Below are 18,209 nucleotides of genomic sequence, written 5' to 3'. Positions count from 1 at the left end.
GACAAGTCATGTTTATGTATATGATCAAATGGAAAATATTTCTATTTCACCATGATCCGATTGCCTTTGTAGCTTTTCATGTATGCAAAATGGCACCTTGTGCTTCTATTTTTAATTACCAGGGAGGGAAAAGGGAGGAGGAAAGAAGAGGTGAGAAATTTTAGATGTGTTGTGTTTGGTTGAAGAGAAATTTTTATTTTTATTTTTATTTTGGGTTTCATGAGAAGAAATGTTATACATAGTAGAGAGAAAATGTAAATTTACTATTTTTTTCTCTCACCGTTATTACATTTGACATCACAGTAAACAAAATAAGGGTCTTAATAGTGATTGTCTTCGAGACACTCTTTTAGAATTTTAAATTAAGAAATGATTAGTCAAATAATTTTCAATGCATTGATACAAATTTTTATTTGTTTTTTAAGGTCTTTAAAGAGTCCTCACGATACTTCATACTTTTTTTTGAATAAAATAATATAGATAAATCCAGGTTTTAAATAAATCTACCATCCTTTCATATAGTTTCGCTTTTAGAGGGATCTAAATTGGATACTTCAAAAAACTTAACCAAACAGCTTGTGTAAAATTGCATTATACGAAACGGAGTGAAATGGAGCAGAATGGACGAAAATTCCGTCCCACCGTTTGGATGAAGATTTCATCCCACTATTTGGATATTATATGATTGACAGAATAATATTTTCATTCAATTGTTTAAAAAGTGGATGGAACGAAAAACATTATTATGTTTTGTTTCATTTTTACCCTTATTTAAAAATTATTATTAAAAGAATTACTGGCCGGAAATCATGTGTGTGCTTTGTGCTATTGTTATTTACTTGTTTAAAAACCATGTTGTTGCTCTTTTAAGATGAAGCGATGAATTCATTAAATATAAGATCCAATGGATGGTGTGTTGTCAACTCATGCTTTCGTGAAAAACCCTCTTGCTGTATCTAGCATTTTTCCAAGAAGTATTATGTAATTAAAGTAGTAAATTATATCATCCTATTAATTCACTAATATCATAAAAGAAATATTTAAATATCTAAACCTATATTTTTAGAGAATAAAAAGTAGTAGTTATAACACACTAGTTAAACCTTTCAAAAAAAAACACACTAGTTAAAATAACCTTTTAAAATTAAAAATAATTTTTTTTTCCTTCCGGAAATACCGAAAGGCTAATTTAGTAATTGCATCAAATTCTGAAGTGTGTTCTCGGAGAAGAAGAAAGAAGCAGAGCATGAGAAAATCACCGAGTTAACTCAGTAAAGTGATTCCATGAAGGAAAAGAGCGAATGCTTCGAGTGTCTTCAACTCAGAATCAACTCAGATTTCTCCGATCAACTCGTCTTCAATTATGCAATCTCCAACTCCCCTTTTCCTTTCGGATCCTCTGCTATTCTCCATGTCTCTCTCTCTTACTCTTTTTTTTTTTTTTTTTTTTTATCTTAATAAATTTTTAATTTTGTTAAATTTTGGTTTTTTGGATTATAGATTACTAGTTCAGAAGATGGGGAAGCTCCAAGTGGTCAATTCATATTGCAGTACATGTCTAGCCATCACAACAACTGTTTTACCAATTATGTGTAAGTTAAGTTTAATGTTCCTCATTTTTTTTTTTAAATTTACTTTTTTCCTATAGAAATAACTTATGAAAACAGCTTATAGCTTATGCCAAAACAATTTAACTATTTTATTTTTTGCTATAGATATAGAAAAGATTTAGAGGTCAATGAGTTGGATCCAAATATGGTTTTTGATTGAACATGGCGTCATTTGATCCATGTAGCCGACCCCACTTAGTGGGATAAGGCTCGGTTGTTGTTGTATATAGAAATAGCTTAGACATAAGTGCTTGTGTTATAAGCTGCAAATAAGTTGTTTATCCAAACATGGTCATTGTTTGGGTTTAATTAATTACTTGTTGTAAGTAATAAACTCTTGTTCTGTTTACAGAAATCAATATATCTTGGATAGTAATGAAAACACCAAGAGTGATGATCTTGATGTCAGTCATGGTGGAAATGGATTTACGACTTGTAATCATTCTGGAAGGTTTTCTTGCTCGAGGACAATTTCTGGAATTGCACCGATTGCTTGTGTCGGAAAGTCTTCATATTCTATACTTCAACAGGTTGCCAATGATTTCTTGTCCGGGTTAACTGAAGATCATGTATTAAAATCACTTGATCTCTTCGTTGAAGGGAAAGCATCTGGACGAGACAGTACGAATTTCCTTAGTTTAATTGGGTTTCCGTCATTTGAAGAAAATAATTTTCCTGGCTCTTTGAGGCATCCAAACATAGCTCCTGTACTTGCAATTTTGAAAACATCTGGTTACACTAACATGGTGCTTCCAAAGACTCAATACAACTTAGAAAGTATTCTTCATTTCAACCCCAACGCCTTAAAGTCTGATTGGCATAGAAGGTTTCTTATATATCAGCTACTATCCGCCTTATTGTACTTGCATGGTTTAGGGGTTTCCCATGGTAATATATGTCCGTCCAATATCATGTTGACTGACTCGTTATGGTCTTGGCTTAGATTATGGAATGAACCTGTACTGGAATCTAAATTAACTTTGCAAGAGAGTGAAAGTGTAAAATCAAAACCTGCAAAAATAGGTTGTTGTAATGATGGTTGTCATTCGAATGATCTTTATGCTGATCTAAAGCTTTCTCCATTAATTGATTGGCATTCTAGCTTTCATCAGTGGTGGAAAGGAGAACTAAGTAATTTTGAGTATTTACTCATCTTAAACAGATTAGCAGGAAGGAGGTGGGGGGACCATACATTTCATCCAGTAATGCCTTGGGTTGTTGATTTTAGCTCAAAACCAGATGATAATTGTGATGTAGGGTGGCGAGACTTAAGCAAGAGCAAATGGCGCTTGGCAAAAGGTGATGAACAGTTGGATTTCACCTATTCAACATCTGAAATCCCTCATCATGTATCAGATGAATGTCTGTCTGAACTGGCTGTCTGCAGCTATAAAGCAAGAAGGTTGCCTCTAAGTGTTCTTCGAATGGCTGTTCGTTCAGTGTATGAACCTAATGAATATCCTTCCTCAATGCAGAGACTCTATCAATGGACGCCTGATGAATGCATTCCAGAGTTTTATTGTGACCCCCAAATTTTTAGCTCAGTACATGATGGTATGGCTGATTTGGCTACACCTTCTTGGGCAGAGAGCCCTGAGGATTTCATTAAATTGCATCGTGATGCATTGGAAAGTAATAGGGTGTCGTTTCAACTACATCACTGGATAGATATAATCTTTGGGTACAAAATGTCTGGCGAGGCCGCAATTGTTGCCAAGAATGTTATGCTTACTCAATCAGAATCCACAATGCCAAGATCAACAGGACGTCGTCAGCTCTTTATGCGGCCACACCCTATTCGCCACGCCACTGCAAAAATAACACGTAATGGGTCTAATAAATATGCCAAAGTTTTGACCCAAACAAATGAAATGCAGCGAGAGACATCTCTTCTATCTGAAACTGCGTATCTACAAGAATTGGAACAAGCATCTGCATTTTCGGAACATGCTAGGCATTTGAATGCTTGCTACCGTTACCCATTAAATCAAATGAAAAGGAAGAACATCTCATCCCTGGGAGATCCAACCACAGGGACATTCACTAAAAATATAAGCGATGTATCTTTCATTGACAAAAATTATCGGCTGCCGAATAAAATGAACCATATATCTTTTCTTCAACATATGAAAGAGGAAGATGAAGGCTTTTCAGGATATCCAGACTTGCTTCTCTGGAGGCAGAAATTGTCTTCTTCAAGACTTGCCTCTGAAGATATTGCAAGGGACATATTTTCTGTCGGCTGTCTCTTGGCAGAACTTCATCTTTGCAGACCGCTATTTGATTCAATCTCATTGGAAATATACTTGGAGGATGGAACATTACCAGGATTTCTGCAGGAACTACCTCCTCATGTTAGAATACTTGTTGAAGCATGCATCCAAAAGGATTGGATGAGGTATCAGTGCACGCACGTACATCTACATTCTGCAACTGAATGCATGTGTTTGACCTATTAGGTATGCTTTTTGTGGGCTTGTTTTTTCTATCAAGTTATTGAAATATAATTTTTTTTTCTATATAGGAGGCCATCGGCCAAAATTCTTCTGGATTCACCTTATTTTCCGAAAACAATCAAGTCCTCCTACTTGTTTCTTGCTCCACTTCAGCTTGTTGCTAAAGATGAATCTCGTCTTCATTTTGCTGCAAATCTTGCAAAGCAGGGAGCTCTCAGGCAAATGGGTACATTTGCAACTGAAATGTGTGCTACTTACTGCTTACCACTTATAGTGAATGTTGCGAGTGATACTGAAGCTGAATGGGCGTACATACTACTAAAGGAATTGATGAAATGCTTAACAGCACAAACAGTGAAAATATTAATATTGCCAACCATACAGAAAATTTTACAGGTTGCTAACTTCATTTTGTGAATTTTATTTAGTCAGCAGATGTCTTTTCTATCTTCTATTTTAATTTTTTGAAAAAATTCTTCAGCCTTTATAATTAAACATCTTTTTGCAGAACACAGGTTATTTACATTTGAAGGTTTCCCTTTTACAAGATTCATTTGTGCGCGAAATATGGAACCGAGTTGGCAAACAGGCATACCTGGAAACTATTCACCCGTTGGTCTTATCAAACTTGTATATTTCTCCGGATAAAAATTCAGCTGCATCTGCTTCGGTGCTACTAATTGGTTCTAGTGAGGAGATTGGTGTACCAATTACCATAAATCAGGTAATTTTAGTTTTGCCACAACCTTCAGTAATGTGTTTTGCTTTGTCCACATGAATGTACTCCCACTTAGGTGATACCATTAGTGTTTTATTAACCTTATATTTATTGAATCAGACTATTTTGCCCCTTGTTCACTGCTTTGGGAAAGGACTATGTGTAGATGGCATTGATGTGCTGGTCAGAATTGGTATTTTTAATTAATTGAATTTTGTATTTTTCCATATTTTCATTACTGAGATCTTCAGTTCTAACCCCCTTTAATTTTTTTTCTTGACTTCCCAGGGGGTATTTTTGGGGAATCCTTTATTGTTAAACAGATGCTACCATTACTGAAAAATGTTGTCCGATCATTCATTGACGTGTCATTCGTGAATAAGCCTGATCCTGTCCAGAGTTGGAGTTCTTTAGCACTTATTGATTGTATGATGACTTTAGATGGCCTTGTAGCTTTCTTGACAGAAGAAGTCATTGTAAAGGAGCTGCTTGAAGTATGTTTTTTTATTCTTTTTTGGCCACAAAAGGCTTTAAATACCAGTAAATATTGTATAAATTATTTATTGAATGCTTTGTGAATACACAGGACATAAGTTGCATACACGTTGGGGTTCTTATGCAGAAACATATGGAAATTACTGTGCTTCAGGTTCTTCAAATTCTTCATTGGTTTGTTTTGGATCTGTCACCCCTTTTCTTGGATTCAATCGCTCTAAAAGGCATCTTAGATTTACCCTTTACGAAGGACATTTTGCTTTTCAATCACAAGTCACTAAGGATTTACAGTTTTACATGAATACAATGTGCCTTGTTTTAATTAGAATGATCAAAATTAAGACTTATTTGGTTGTCAATGATTGAGATACGTGCCTTGGCTCATGCCTTTTGAAACTAAGCATCGCACCTAATACAAATTAGCACAGTACAAAACTTCTTCCAAAAAAATTTGAGCGCTGTGCAACTCTCTGAATTTACATTTCAATCAGTATACTTGACTTGTATCTTCGTACTGTGGTTATGTTCGAACCATTTATTTTCCATAAGCCATCTTGTCCACTGACTAGTTGCTTAAATTGTTAAATAATTCTTGGTTGCCTTCTGTTTTCAGGTTGCTGCTAATACTCTCTTTGGAATTTGTCAGCGGATTGGAGCAGATTTGACGGCATTGCATATTCTTCCAAAACTTAAAGAACTGTTTGATGAGCTTGCTTTCTCCCAGGAAATTTCTAAAGGTTCGACTGCTGTCAGCAGAAACTCGAAGGTTACCAAATTAAAAATTGGAGGGGACTTCCAAATTGAGAGTCGCATGGATCTAGTGTGAGTGTCCAAACTGAATTCCAGAGTAGGTTTTATGCTGGGAGGAACCGCTCTCCTTGGCTATTTAATGCAAAAGTAAAATAACTCTAGGTAATGGAGAGGAGAAAATAATATGTAATGAAAGTAGATGAGAAGGAAATCGCAGAACGATAAAGATAAATGAGATTTTTTTCGTGAGTCATATTAGTGGTTAATATCAAATTCTTAAAGTTAATTGTACTGAACCCCTTTTTATATGCAGGTTGCTTCTCTATACCTTGTTTGCATCTCTTCTTGGGATAGAGAAACTTCGTCAATGTTGTGCTACATGGTTACTTCTTGAACAACTACTTCTACGCCGTCATAACTGGAAGGTATAGATCTTTACATTTGTTTCTTCTCTCGTCCCATATAAGATTTTTTTTAGATTTTGTTGATGTGATAATTTCTGTCACATAGCCTCATGTATATCTTTCCTTTTTGTTCTTTCTAAACCTATTGTGATTCAGTGGGAATATGCAGGAGAATCATCAAGAAATAGCTCAGAAAGTAACATTGCTAAAAGACCTGCAATTGCCCAGGGATTCACATCTGAATACAATCCAGCAAAGTTGTTGCTTAATGGGGTTGGATGGTCAATTCCACAATCCCAGGGAAGTAGAGGTGCCAAAAATTTGATTCAGAGAAGACCATTTAAAGTTCATCAAAGCCTAGTAGTAATGCAAGAAGGAATGTCAAACCAAGTGAACCATGAACCATGGTTTTGGTTCCCTAGTCCAGCCACCAACTGGGATGGGCCTGCATTTCTTGGGCGGGTGGGAATTCAAAAAGATGACCTTCCATGGAAAATCAGAGCATCTGTAAGCTACTCTATACGTGCCCATCATGGAGCGGTGAGGTCTCTGGCTGTTCATCAGGATGAATCTACCGTTTATACTGCGGGAATTGGCCAAGGATATAAAGGAACTGTTATGAAGTGGGAATTGAGCCGAACTAACTGTCTGTCCGGCTATTATGGCCATGAGGAGGTTAGTTTCTTCACTTTTTCTGAAAATAACACTCTGCAACCATACAAAACTATTGTTTGGTGTACAACCCTGTAGTATGTACATATTTCCCATGGTACTGTTAAGTTTCAACAATGATATCGATATTCTAACTACAAAGTGAAGTGTGATGGATGGTGATTTTAAACATAAGGGGCTGTGGTATAATTGGATATATCAGAAGTTAGTGCAATAAAATAAAACTATTAGTGGAGCCAATATGACAGTTACCCTTGTCCTTGAGTTGAGCTGTGCTTATAGGTTTTTTCCGCTATGGCATCAAATGTGCTAACTACAAAGTGAGGCCTGATGAGTGAAGAATTTAAACAAATGGGGCTGTGGTATAATTTGATGTATTAGGTACTAGTGCAATAAAATACAACTATTAGTATAGCCAATCATAATAATTACTCCTTGACCTTGAGCTGAGCTATGCTTATAGGTTTTTTCCACTTCAAGTGGCTTTTCAATTTGTATTTTTCTATGGTAACTTTTCCTAGGAATGTAACACTTATTATTCATCTCAAATTTTAGGTTGTAAACGATATTTGTATTTTATCATCTAGTGGAAGAGTGGCATCTTGTGACGGAACAATTCATATTTGGGATAGTCAAACAGGGAAGCAAATATCAGTATTTGCGGAGTCCGAAACGGAATCTGGCCATCCCACAAACCACTCAGCATCTGTGCCAAAAATTACCAGTGACCAGGCAAATGTCCTTAATTTGAATACTCTGTCAAATGGGATGCTGTCTAGTGCTTTTGATTCAAGCCTTTATACTTGTATGCATCTGTTAGACTCTGCTGAAACACTTGTAGTTGGCACTGGAAATGGTTCTCTCAGGTGAATTAATTATGTTTTATTTAGTTGCTATTTCAATCAGATACACATTAGAAAATATGTTGATGTCTTTCAACTTAAAGGTTTATTTGTATTGCACAGGTTCATTGATGTTGCTCGAGGTCAAAAGCTTCATATCTGGAGGGGGGAATCTAATGAATCTAGTTTTCATTCACTTATTTCTGCTGTATGTTCCTCTGGTTCTAGCAAGGCGCAGGCAGGTGGAATTTCCACCTCACCGTCTTTAATTGCAACTGGACAAAGTTCTGGTCACTGTAAATTGTTTGATGCAAAGAGTGGAAATGTCGTTGCTTCTTGGCGTGCTCATGATGGATATGTAACAAAGGTATGTGGTTCAAATTTCAAAATATTTACACAATTTGATTTTACTCACAGCTTCATCAATGTCTTTGTTTACAGTTGGCATCACCTGAGGAACATCTGCTTATTTCCAGCTCTCTGGACAGAACTTTACGAGTCTGGGACTTGAGAATGTAAGTGTGTCTGTCATTATACTTGTTCCTATCTTATCACCCTTTATGCCATATAAACCTGCTGGGGGTTATAAACTCCGCAGTAAGAATGTTTTTACAAGATATAGATGCATGCAATTGCACTGTAGGGAATTCTTTAATTTCTTAGTAATAAAAAATAAAATAAAATATAGAAAAAAAACTTGTTTAACCTGCACTCTTGTATGTTTTCATACATTTGAGTCCTCTACAATCTTCTTGATATACAACACATGTTTATTTGAAGATATATTCATAAATAAGAAACTAATTATAATGACAAGCTTTCTTTCAGATTTCTGGATAGATATATCATGTAGCTTATTTCTTTATTACTCATGCAGGAATTTGCCATCACAGCCCATTATTTTCAGAGGTCATTCAGATGGAATATCCAGTTTCTCCATTTGGGGCCAAGATGTTATTTCAATTTCCCGGAATAGGATTGGGCTTCTTTCCTTGTCTAAATCTGCCATTGAAACGGTATGCTTCTCATTTTTTAGGCTCACACCCACGTAGAATGTGAATTTCTTTTTCCTTTGGTTGTTCAAATAGATTCCACTCCAGTAATAAATGATGGGTATACTGAAATCGTTTATAGATAACTCACCCTTCCTACCAATCATCTCTTAATAGATTTAAGGGAGTGGAATCCTCCCTTAATTTACTCTCTCCACTGAAATCATGACACATATCATTTCGTGTTTTTGCCTTATTTTAAAATTTTGAGAGAGCGGTGGAATTAATCAATTTTTTGTGGAAGATTATATACCAAGGGAATACTGAATAATTTCTAGTTTACTAGAAGCCGTAAAAAGCTTTCAATTTCCATATTCAGTTGCATGGGTACCTTGTAGGCCTGAATTCCTTTTTTTTTGGTGGTCGGCCTGAATTCCTTTGTGCTTGATGTCAGTTGTTTGATGATGATATTTATTTTTCAAAATTTTGGTCATGATTATATGGTTTCATGATACAGGATGGGCAGCATCAGATTATCCCCCAGAAACTCTATGTTTCTTCAGATAACGGAATGAGAAGCTTGTCAGCGTTATCAAGTATCAGTATACTTCCTTTCTCTCGATTGTTTCTTATTGGAACAGAAGATGGTTATTTGAGAATTTGTTGTTAAATATGCCATGTTGTTCTCATTAATGTTATTTTGGAAGATGGTAAATCAGTTGTGCATATGATGAATTAATTGTGAATCAACAGCCCCCGTTATCCCCACTCCTTCGGGTTTCAAACTCAAGTCTTCATTCTTGAACTTCATGAAATCATGTTATGTTATATTGTAGGGGTAAAGTCATACATTATTTAAATTGTATGATTCATATTAGAGTTATATTAAATCAAGTCCAATTAATACTAATTTCTCTTTAATTAACTTTCAATCAAATAGTTTACTTTCCTTATTGTTTTTTTAAACTTTTTGGCAAATGCTTAAATAATTCCCCAGCAATGGTTAAGTACTAGTATTTAAGTACATTGTTTAACAGGACTATTTTTTTTTATATATGGATCCTCTAAATTTAGCAAAGAAAAATGCAACTGCCATTGACAAGGGAGACTATCGACCTTACTTGTACATGTGTACTTTGAATATCAATCAATCTTAGGGTGTGTTTGACCTGTTAAAAGATAACTATCGGACATAACAGGACAATTTTTTTTTAAGTTATTGAATAAATTAATTTTTGTCTTTGACAATGTTTGATGGAAAGAAAAAAAAAAATGTTTTGATATTTTAATATCTTGTCCTTGAATTGAATTGAAAAAAAAAAAAAAATAGTAGTGTTGTTGTTTAGTAAAGAATAGATGTTTCACTTTTGTCCGGTCTCTTGCCACTCAATTGGCCAGTCTCAGAACAATCTTAAAATCAAACACATAACTATTGAAGTTGTTATGTTCAATTCTTTATTTTTTTAGCAAATCAAACAATCAAAAATTAAAAACAATTGTGCAGAATCGGAAGCTCATTGTAGATTCTAGTTTCTACAGAAGCCAAACATAACATTCCCTCCTTAAAATTTACTATAATACCAATTAGATATATAAAAATTATAATTGACCTCTGCCCTCCTTAAACAATTGTACAAATGAAATCCAAAACCAATAGTACTAAGTTTGCTTAAGAATGAATCCATAATTGACGTCTGCCCTCTTCCACTATCGAAATTTTCATAAACCAAGGATTTTTTTTATTGAAGAACATGGCGTTCGTTGATCCTTCAAAAGGTACGTACTAAATATATGTATAAGTTATAGTAGTACTTCACGACTCTTTTATTATTATGGTAGTACTTCATTTTTGCGGTACCGGTATTTTCTAGGATTAAATGCAGTTGAAAATTGCTTTTCTGACATACAAAACTTCATAAAAATATAAGTAAATGACGTTTTTGCCCTCAACGGCAGTTAACTACCGCTAGATTTATCCGTCGGTAGTTAACTACCGTTGTATACCAACACAGCATAAAAAAAATTAAAAGAGAAAAGCTCCAACAGTAGTTAACTACCATGGACCATGAAAATTAAAGTATATATTATAGATTGTTGTTACTGTTATGTCTTCTACGCTTTAGCATGTTTTAGCGAAAGTTATTTGTTTAGAAAAATAGTCTGCGCTTGACAGGTTTGTATGTTTGTGCACTTGAAAGGTGGTGAACAACTAACTATGAAAGTAAGTTAAAAGAAAAAGACTACTGGCTAGATAGATATAATAAAATGTTTGTATACATCTTTTACTTCTCTATCATGTCAAGGAAACACTGCAGGTTGTGAAGTGAGATATGCAAACAGATTGACAGAAATTGACAAGGGGGTAAGAGATAAACTACACCCCGTATATGACCTACAATAAACAAAATCAAATGACAACTCCACAAATTTGAATACTCATACATGATATGTTAATTGAAAATTGTAATATAGTCAGTACAAGTACTTCTTATACACAAAGAGCATACACAGCAACATATATGCCCCCCTAAAACTTTGTTGTCAAATACCTTGGGTGTATATTGATCAAGCATTGCAATGAGGTGATCTCACAAAATTTATATATAATTTTCTGATAAAAAATGATAATATATACTTTTATATAATATAATTATATACTTCATCTGCCTCTAATAACTAATTAGTTGATATACTTCACACTCTTGGCTAACTAAGTCATATACAAAACATTATTAAAATGAAAAATCACAGGTCTTAAATGGTGTGTGCATGTGCTGGTTGTTAGTGGCATTGGATTCAAGGTGAAAATGTGCCACTGTGATAATTGCATGCCATGACACATGGAAATTTTGTACCGTAACCAATTTGGTGTTTTAGGAATGCAAAATTTTAATTTTCATGTTCCACGGTAGTTAACTACCGTTGAGCTTTTTTAAAAAAAAAAATTTATGATGTGTTAGTATACATCGGTAGTTAACCACCGACGGATAAATCTAGCGGTAGTTAACTACCGTTGTGGGCAAGAACGTCATTTACTTATGTCTTTTTGAAGTTTTGTATGTTAAAAAATAACTTTCAATAAAGTTTATTCGGAAGAAGTAGGAAGCCCCTTACAAATAAATTAATATATTTTATCTAGATAACAAAGCCCTCTGTTATCTACGGTCAAAGATGTGTTTCAATTTAAGTAAGGGCAATTGGCATCGATTTTGATCCATCTACATTTAATAATTAATAAGTCATGCTAACGAGTGTTGTAAATACAATGTTTAAGGAATACACCCTCCGATCACTATTATAAGTAAAAATTTACATTTTGGATTCATTCAATTAATGATGTATATGGTCATCAATCATTTAATGAATGAATCTAAAATATTAATTTTTGCTTATAATAGTGATCGGATGGTGTATAACATATGAAATTTTGTCTTAAAAGTATAAATTAAATGCATAAAAAGTTATAATCGGACAACTTTTTATATATAAAAATATCATTTTTAGTTACGTAAACAATGTTAAAAGGAAACTTATTAGTATTTTTTATAATTAATTATTTATATAAAAGCAAGCCATTTTTGATAGATATCAAAGCAAAGCTTTCTTCTTTTGGTGAGCTATATGTGGGCAGGACGAACTGAATATTAAATGTAAATAAATTAATGGTTGGATAATTCAATTGATTTGACTTAAATTAAAGAGTTTAAGGTTCATAATTCAAGTTATGGTAAGGAGAAACAAACAAACATAACAATTAACATAGTAATATTTATCATTTAAATAAAAAATTTAAATTGGTTTAATTTTTTTCTTTATGATAGAGTCTAGACTAATCCAATCAAATTTGACCTCTCAAAATAGACAACTTAGATTCGAATCAAACTTAATAAATTTTATATTTTTTCACATTATATTAATAGTGCAATCTTTGAACAATATGTTGTGTTTTTCGATCATCATACCCTTTTTTTTTCATTTAAAAAAATGTTAACTAAATTGAACGAAACCAAATCAACCCATTCTTCATTGGTTTGGTTTGATTGAAATTTCATAAGAAAATATTGTGAAAATCAAACCTACAAGCAAATTTTATTTGATTTTTTAAGATTTTTTCTGCTAAAATCCAAACTAAATGACATGAGTTGAGATTATCTTTGGGTATTGGATATTTTTTAGTTTTTGTTTTGAAGAGTTAAGTCGTCGCAACAAAACTCACACACATTAAATATTAAAGAGTTGAAAATTATAGATTCAAACTCTTGTTTCAAACATATCAAATATTTGTATAGCTTTTTTTTGTGTAAATTGGGTATCCTCCACGCGCGAAACTGCAAAAGTTTGTCCGTTGATTCTTGTGGAACTCAATTAAATGATAAACTCTCCCTATGAGTTTTAACTTTGCTACATGCTTAAGGTTGAATTCGAACTCAAGACATTAATTAAATTAGAAGAGACTCGTGTCATTTTATCTGAACTCTCTTGGTTATTTGTAAAATCATTTACCATTAAAGGTCTACTTATAGAATTTGGACAATTTCAGTTGGTAATAAAAACAAACAAAGAAGAAATTAATGTATAACTTTTTTAAATCATTTAAGCGTTATGGGTGAGAATCCTTTCTAGCATGTGTGGGTATGGGTGGGGGACTCTCTTGTTCCCTTAGTGAAGCCAATCGTGGCTTATATGAGGTTTGGTGTGTTATATCCCGTACTTGGGATGGGACATTGAAATGAGTTGTAAATATCGAGGCTGATAAAGATAGAGAATGGTCGTCGATACATAAGGTATGATAATGAGCAGTTCATGACAGTTTTTAGGTAAAAAAGAACAAAATAACATTGAAATGAGGAGATCATGAGGTTGTGCATGTATGAAATTGCACGGTTGAAGAAAAATTTTTAAGAATTATTTGGTACTACCTATATCAATAAGATGCATTATTTTTTTTTGTAGTCCATTCATAAGAACTTCATAGTTAAGCATGATTGATTTGGATATGTTTTGGGATGAGTGACCTTCTAGAAAGTTTTTCAAAAAACGTGTGAGGACAAAACAAATTGAAAAGACTCGTGTTGGTTTGTCGGTTCAATCAGCAAAACTTAAAGTCATCTAGGGACTATGATGTTACATGAGTAATGATATTTGAACATTAAAAATTGGGTTAAATATATTCTTGTTCTTATAAAAGTAAACCACCAAATTGGTCATTGTCTTTGTAAGTGATTCTCAATTTAGTCTATGACTCTAATAATATTTCAAAATAGTCTCTGTCTTTATCAAAAGTTCTCGATTAAGTCACTCGTCATGTGAAAAAAACATAGGAACATGAGTTTCTCAATTAAACTCAAGTTCCTATGTTTTTTTCACATGACGAGAGACTTAATCGAAAAACTTTTGACAAAGACTGAGACTATTTTGAAATATTAATATATTCATGGACTAATTTAAGAAATCACTTACAAAGACATGGACCAATTCGATGGTTTACTCGTTCTTATAAATATACTAAATTTTGGTTTTGTTACCTTAAAAAATTTCCTTTGACTTTTAGTTCTTTCAAAGTTTTCCATCCATATTTTTTATCCTTATTTTTAGGTTAGATCATTTACTCTTCGAATTTTTGAATGAAATTTTTCAGCAATGTTTAGAATATTATAAAAATCACTAATTATTATTATTTTTAAACAAAACATGAACTTTTAAACGCAAAAAATATAACAACTAATATTTAATTCATGTTTTAGTAAAAATTCAAAAAAAAATTTGTGAGATTCTTATAATATTCTAAACATGATTACGGAAAAAATTAAATTTTTTTAATTATATAAATGAGTTGCCTTACGAGAAGGAACCAAAAATTGTGATGAAAAATATTTGAAAGATCAAAAGTCAAAGAAATTTTTTAGGACGATTAAAACAAAAAGTCGAAATATTTACAAGGACAAAAACATATTTAGGCCCCGTTTGGATAAACAACTTATATAGATGCTTATAGCATTAGAGCTTATATCATAAGCTCTTATACTTGATAAGCTATTTATGTTTGGATATGTACACTAAAAAGTACATACATAAATTGAAGTGTTTGATGTGACATTACATAAGCAATTATCGAAATTTTGAATATTTTTAATTTAACAAAAAAAATCAGAGAACCACAATTATCAAGATTTTTTTGATAAAATTAATCAAGATGTAAAAAACAATATTAAAATATATTAATTATAATTATATATATATAGTATAATCAATATTTGTCCTTAAAAAAATATCAAGTCAAGTTTGTTTTTTCTATTCAGTTTCATTTTGTTACGTAACAACAAATAATAAAAATCTTCTTTCAAAAAAATAATAATAAAAATCTTAGTTACGTGTGTTACTTTAGTAAGATAAGTATATAGCAATTTTGTTACTTATGCACCGCCAAAGATAATTATAATGAAAATATATGTTTTGAAAAAGTGGATCCAGAGAGAATCGAAGGAGGTCACATAAATTCATAAGCTCCTTGTTAATTGTCGAAGGGTAAGCTGAAAATTTAGGCTTATTGAAATATGGCATAAGCAGCTTATGAAACTATGATAAGCTATTTTTATTTATTTACCCAAACACCTTTAAAAAGGCTTATGAGATTAGATAAGTCCACATAAGCTCAAAATAAGTCAATCCAAACGGAGCCTTAACCCTAAATATTTTTATATTGCAGAGAGACGCTGTATAAAATTATACACCTGAAAATGATTGCACACATATTCTTTTTCTTTTTCTTATTGAAATGTGGTTTTTGGGTGTGCTTCCTGGTGGGAGGACCATTAAGCTTGTCGAATGGTGTGATTTTTTGTTTGTATTATTGCATGTGGATGGAACTTGGAGCTCTTTGAAGACCCCATACATGTCTTCCCCGAAGTTTGTATACCATCTCATCTCCACTTAGGTGGATCACATTTGGAAGAAGCTTTGGCGTTGGGATGATCATCTGCATGAAAAGCATTTTTTCTACGTATCCTAAATAGAACTTCCAAACAATATTTCCTTTAAGAAGTCTCGTGGTTTGGTGGAGGCAGCTACTTGCCCATTGTGTGGTCGTGACGACGACGATAATATTCATGTTCTGCATGGTTGTATGTGGGTGAAACCTATATTGGATAAAGTTGGTAAGCAACACCACCATACCTTTTTCGCTTTCCCATGACGATCGTATGTAGTGGAGTTTATTATTTGGATTCTTGATTTTTAGTTGGAAAGAACCAAGTGATTTTTCAGTTAGTTGATTTTGATACATGTGTTGCATCATGCCCTTCGTACACTGATTGATGTTTGTTGGAAACCATCTTTTCTAGGAGTCCTAAACTTGGGAGGCTATTGAGATGCTCAATAATAGGTTGCATGGTTTGGGAAGAACCTCAATATAGCACCTGATTGATGTTTGTTGGAAACCATCTTTTACGATTTGAACCTCGACTTTTTCATTTGTATGTGAGTTTTCAATTATTACTGTTATTTTGTCGATTTAAAAGAAGAAAAAGGTAATAATGCATTTTTGTTTCACCTATTTTTTATTTTTAAAAGAAGTTTTGATCCTTTATTTTAAAAATCAGTTGTTATCCTTTAATTAACTCTTAAAAATCAGTTTTGGTTCCCTCGCCTCTTTTTTAGACAATTTTTTTTATAATGTGGTTTATTCATTTACAATATGACATCAATTTTTAATCATATTTTTGCGAATATAAATATGTAGTATGTTTAATAAACGTTGACATATATAAATGAATAGGTCACGTCATAAAAAATGACCAAAAAAATAAGACAAAAAATAAAAAAAATTAAATAGAGGGACCAACTCTTCAATTTTTAGAAGTAGATGAATCACAAGAGTGTATTGAGTAAAAATAAAGTCTATCTGAATTGCTTATATTCATATAGTGTGTGTTTGGTTTAGCTTAGATAGAATTGATTCTGAGAGAATTGATTTATGTTTGGATACAATAATGCAGAATTGATTAAACAAACTGAATGTTGTTTGGATAGTTTTATCAAAATTGCTTTTGAATGTATAATTACTAAAATGAACATAGTTAAATAGAAATTACTAAATTAGGATAATTAAGTGCAATATAGTTAAAATATAAGTTATTACAATACTAATAGCATGAAAATAAAAATTACAAATAGATAATAGAATTTAAATTGCAACAAAGTACTAATATTATTACAAAACTAATTTAAAGTGTATTATAGTACTAAAATATTGATATAATAATTTAAAGAACAATACTAATTATTTTGCTTGTGCTCAATAATTTCATTGCGGATTATGTTTCGAACGCGATCCATCTCTGACGACGAAACTACATTTAAAACATGGGATTGATCCAAGTTAGATGAGCTATCATCATGGTGAAAGATCGTGCTTTCATCTTCATAAACATTAAAATCAATATCAATTTCTGCCTTCCTTCGGATAAAGTTGTGTATAGCCATTGTTGCGACAACTATTTGAACTTGTGTCTCAAATTTAAAGTTAGGCATGCGACGTAGGATTGCAAATTTGTTCTTCCATACCCCAAAAGTTCTTTCTATTGTGCACCTTAAACTTGAGTGATAATAATTAAATACTTCATTATGATTTGCAAACCCGTTAGAACACCTAAATTCAGGAAGATGATACTGTTCATGTCTGTATGGACCAATGTACCCTATTGGTGTTGGATAGCCAGAATCTACCAAATAATACTTACCTAGAAAGAAAGAAAAAAATATTTAAACTTAAGTTAAATATAACAAATCATTTGGAGTAATATTAAATAACAAACCTGGCGGAGGGTGTGGAAAATTAAGATTTGCATTTGTTAAAGCTTGGTCAAAAACACGAGCATCATGAGCAGTACCTTCCCAACCAGCCAATGCAAAAGTGAAACACATATTCCAATCACATACGGCCATTACATTTTGTGTAGGATATCCCTTTCTTCCAATAAACCTTGTTTGCTCACTGCCACTAACTACGCATGACACATGTGTACCATCAATTGCTCCTATAGCATTCTTAAAAAAGGGCCAGTATCGTTGATCATTTTTTATTTTGGAATGACAATCATGAAACGTAGGATCTTCGGGTTTAATATATTTGATAGACAACTTAAGGACGACATGAAGTACTCGATGAAAACATCTACTAACAGTCTCACTCGAGTGTTGAAACCTTTCTTGAATCATTCTATTACCTACCCCGTGGCCAACAACAACTAAAAACATTGCAACCATTTCTTC

The 18,209-nt window shown here is 32.8% G+C and overlaps 1 protein-coding gene across 1 annotated transcript; it reads left to right on the top strand.

Moving 5' to 3' along the window:
* Window positions 1–1,199: 1,199 nt before the first annotated feature.
* LOC25485127 (protein GFS12) lies at window positions 1,200–9,849 on the top strand. The gene is made up of 16 exons (XM_013614285.3): window positions 1,200–1,413; window positions 1,501–1,592; window positions 1,963–4,008; window positions 4,135–4,462; window positions 4,575–4,790; window positions 4,905–4,977; window positions 5,073–5,278; window positions 5,371–5,433; window positions 5,893–6,101; window positions 6,343–6,454; window positions 6,590–7,108; window positions 7,661–7,971; window positions 8,071–8,314; window positions 8,389–8,462; window positions 8,825–8,963; window positions 9,457–9,849. Exons 1-16 carry the CDS (start codon window positions 1,285–1,287, stop codon window positions 9,607–9,609), a joined length of 4,914 nt encoding a protein of 1,637 aa, XP_013469739.1. The 5' UTR covers window positions 1,200–1,284; the 3' UTR covers window positions 9,610–9,849.
* The last annotated feature ends 8,360 nt before the right edge of the window (window positions 9,850–18,209 follow it).

The sequence above is a fragment of the Medicago truncatula genome, chromosome 1 (assembly GCF_003473485.1).
Source record: "Medicago truncatula cultivar Jemalong A17 chromosome 1, MtrunA17r5.0-ANR, whole genome shotgun sequence".
NCBI lineage: Eukaryota > Viridiplantae > Streptophyta > Magnoliopsida > Fabales > Fabaceae > Medicago > Medicago truncatula.
Note: the sequence above shows the minus strand (reverse complement) of the source record. Positions and strands in the feature narration are given on the sequence as shown.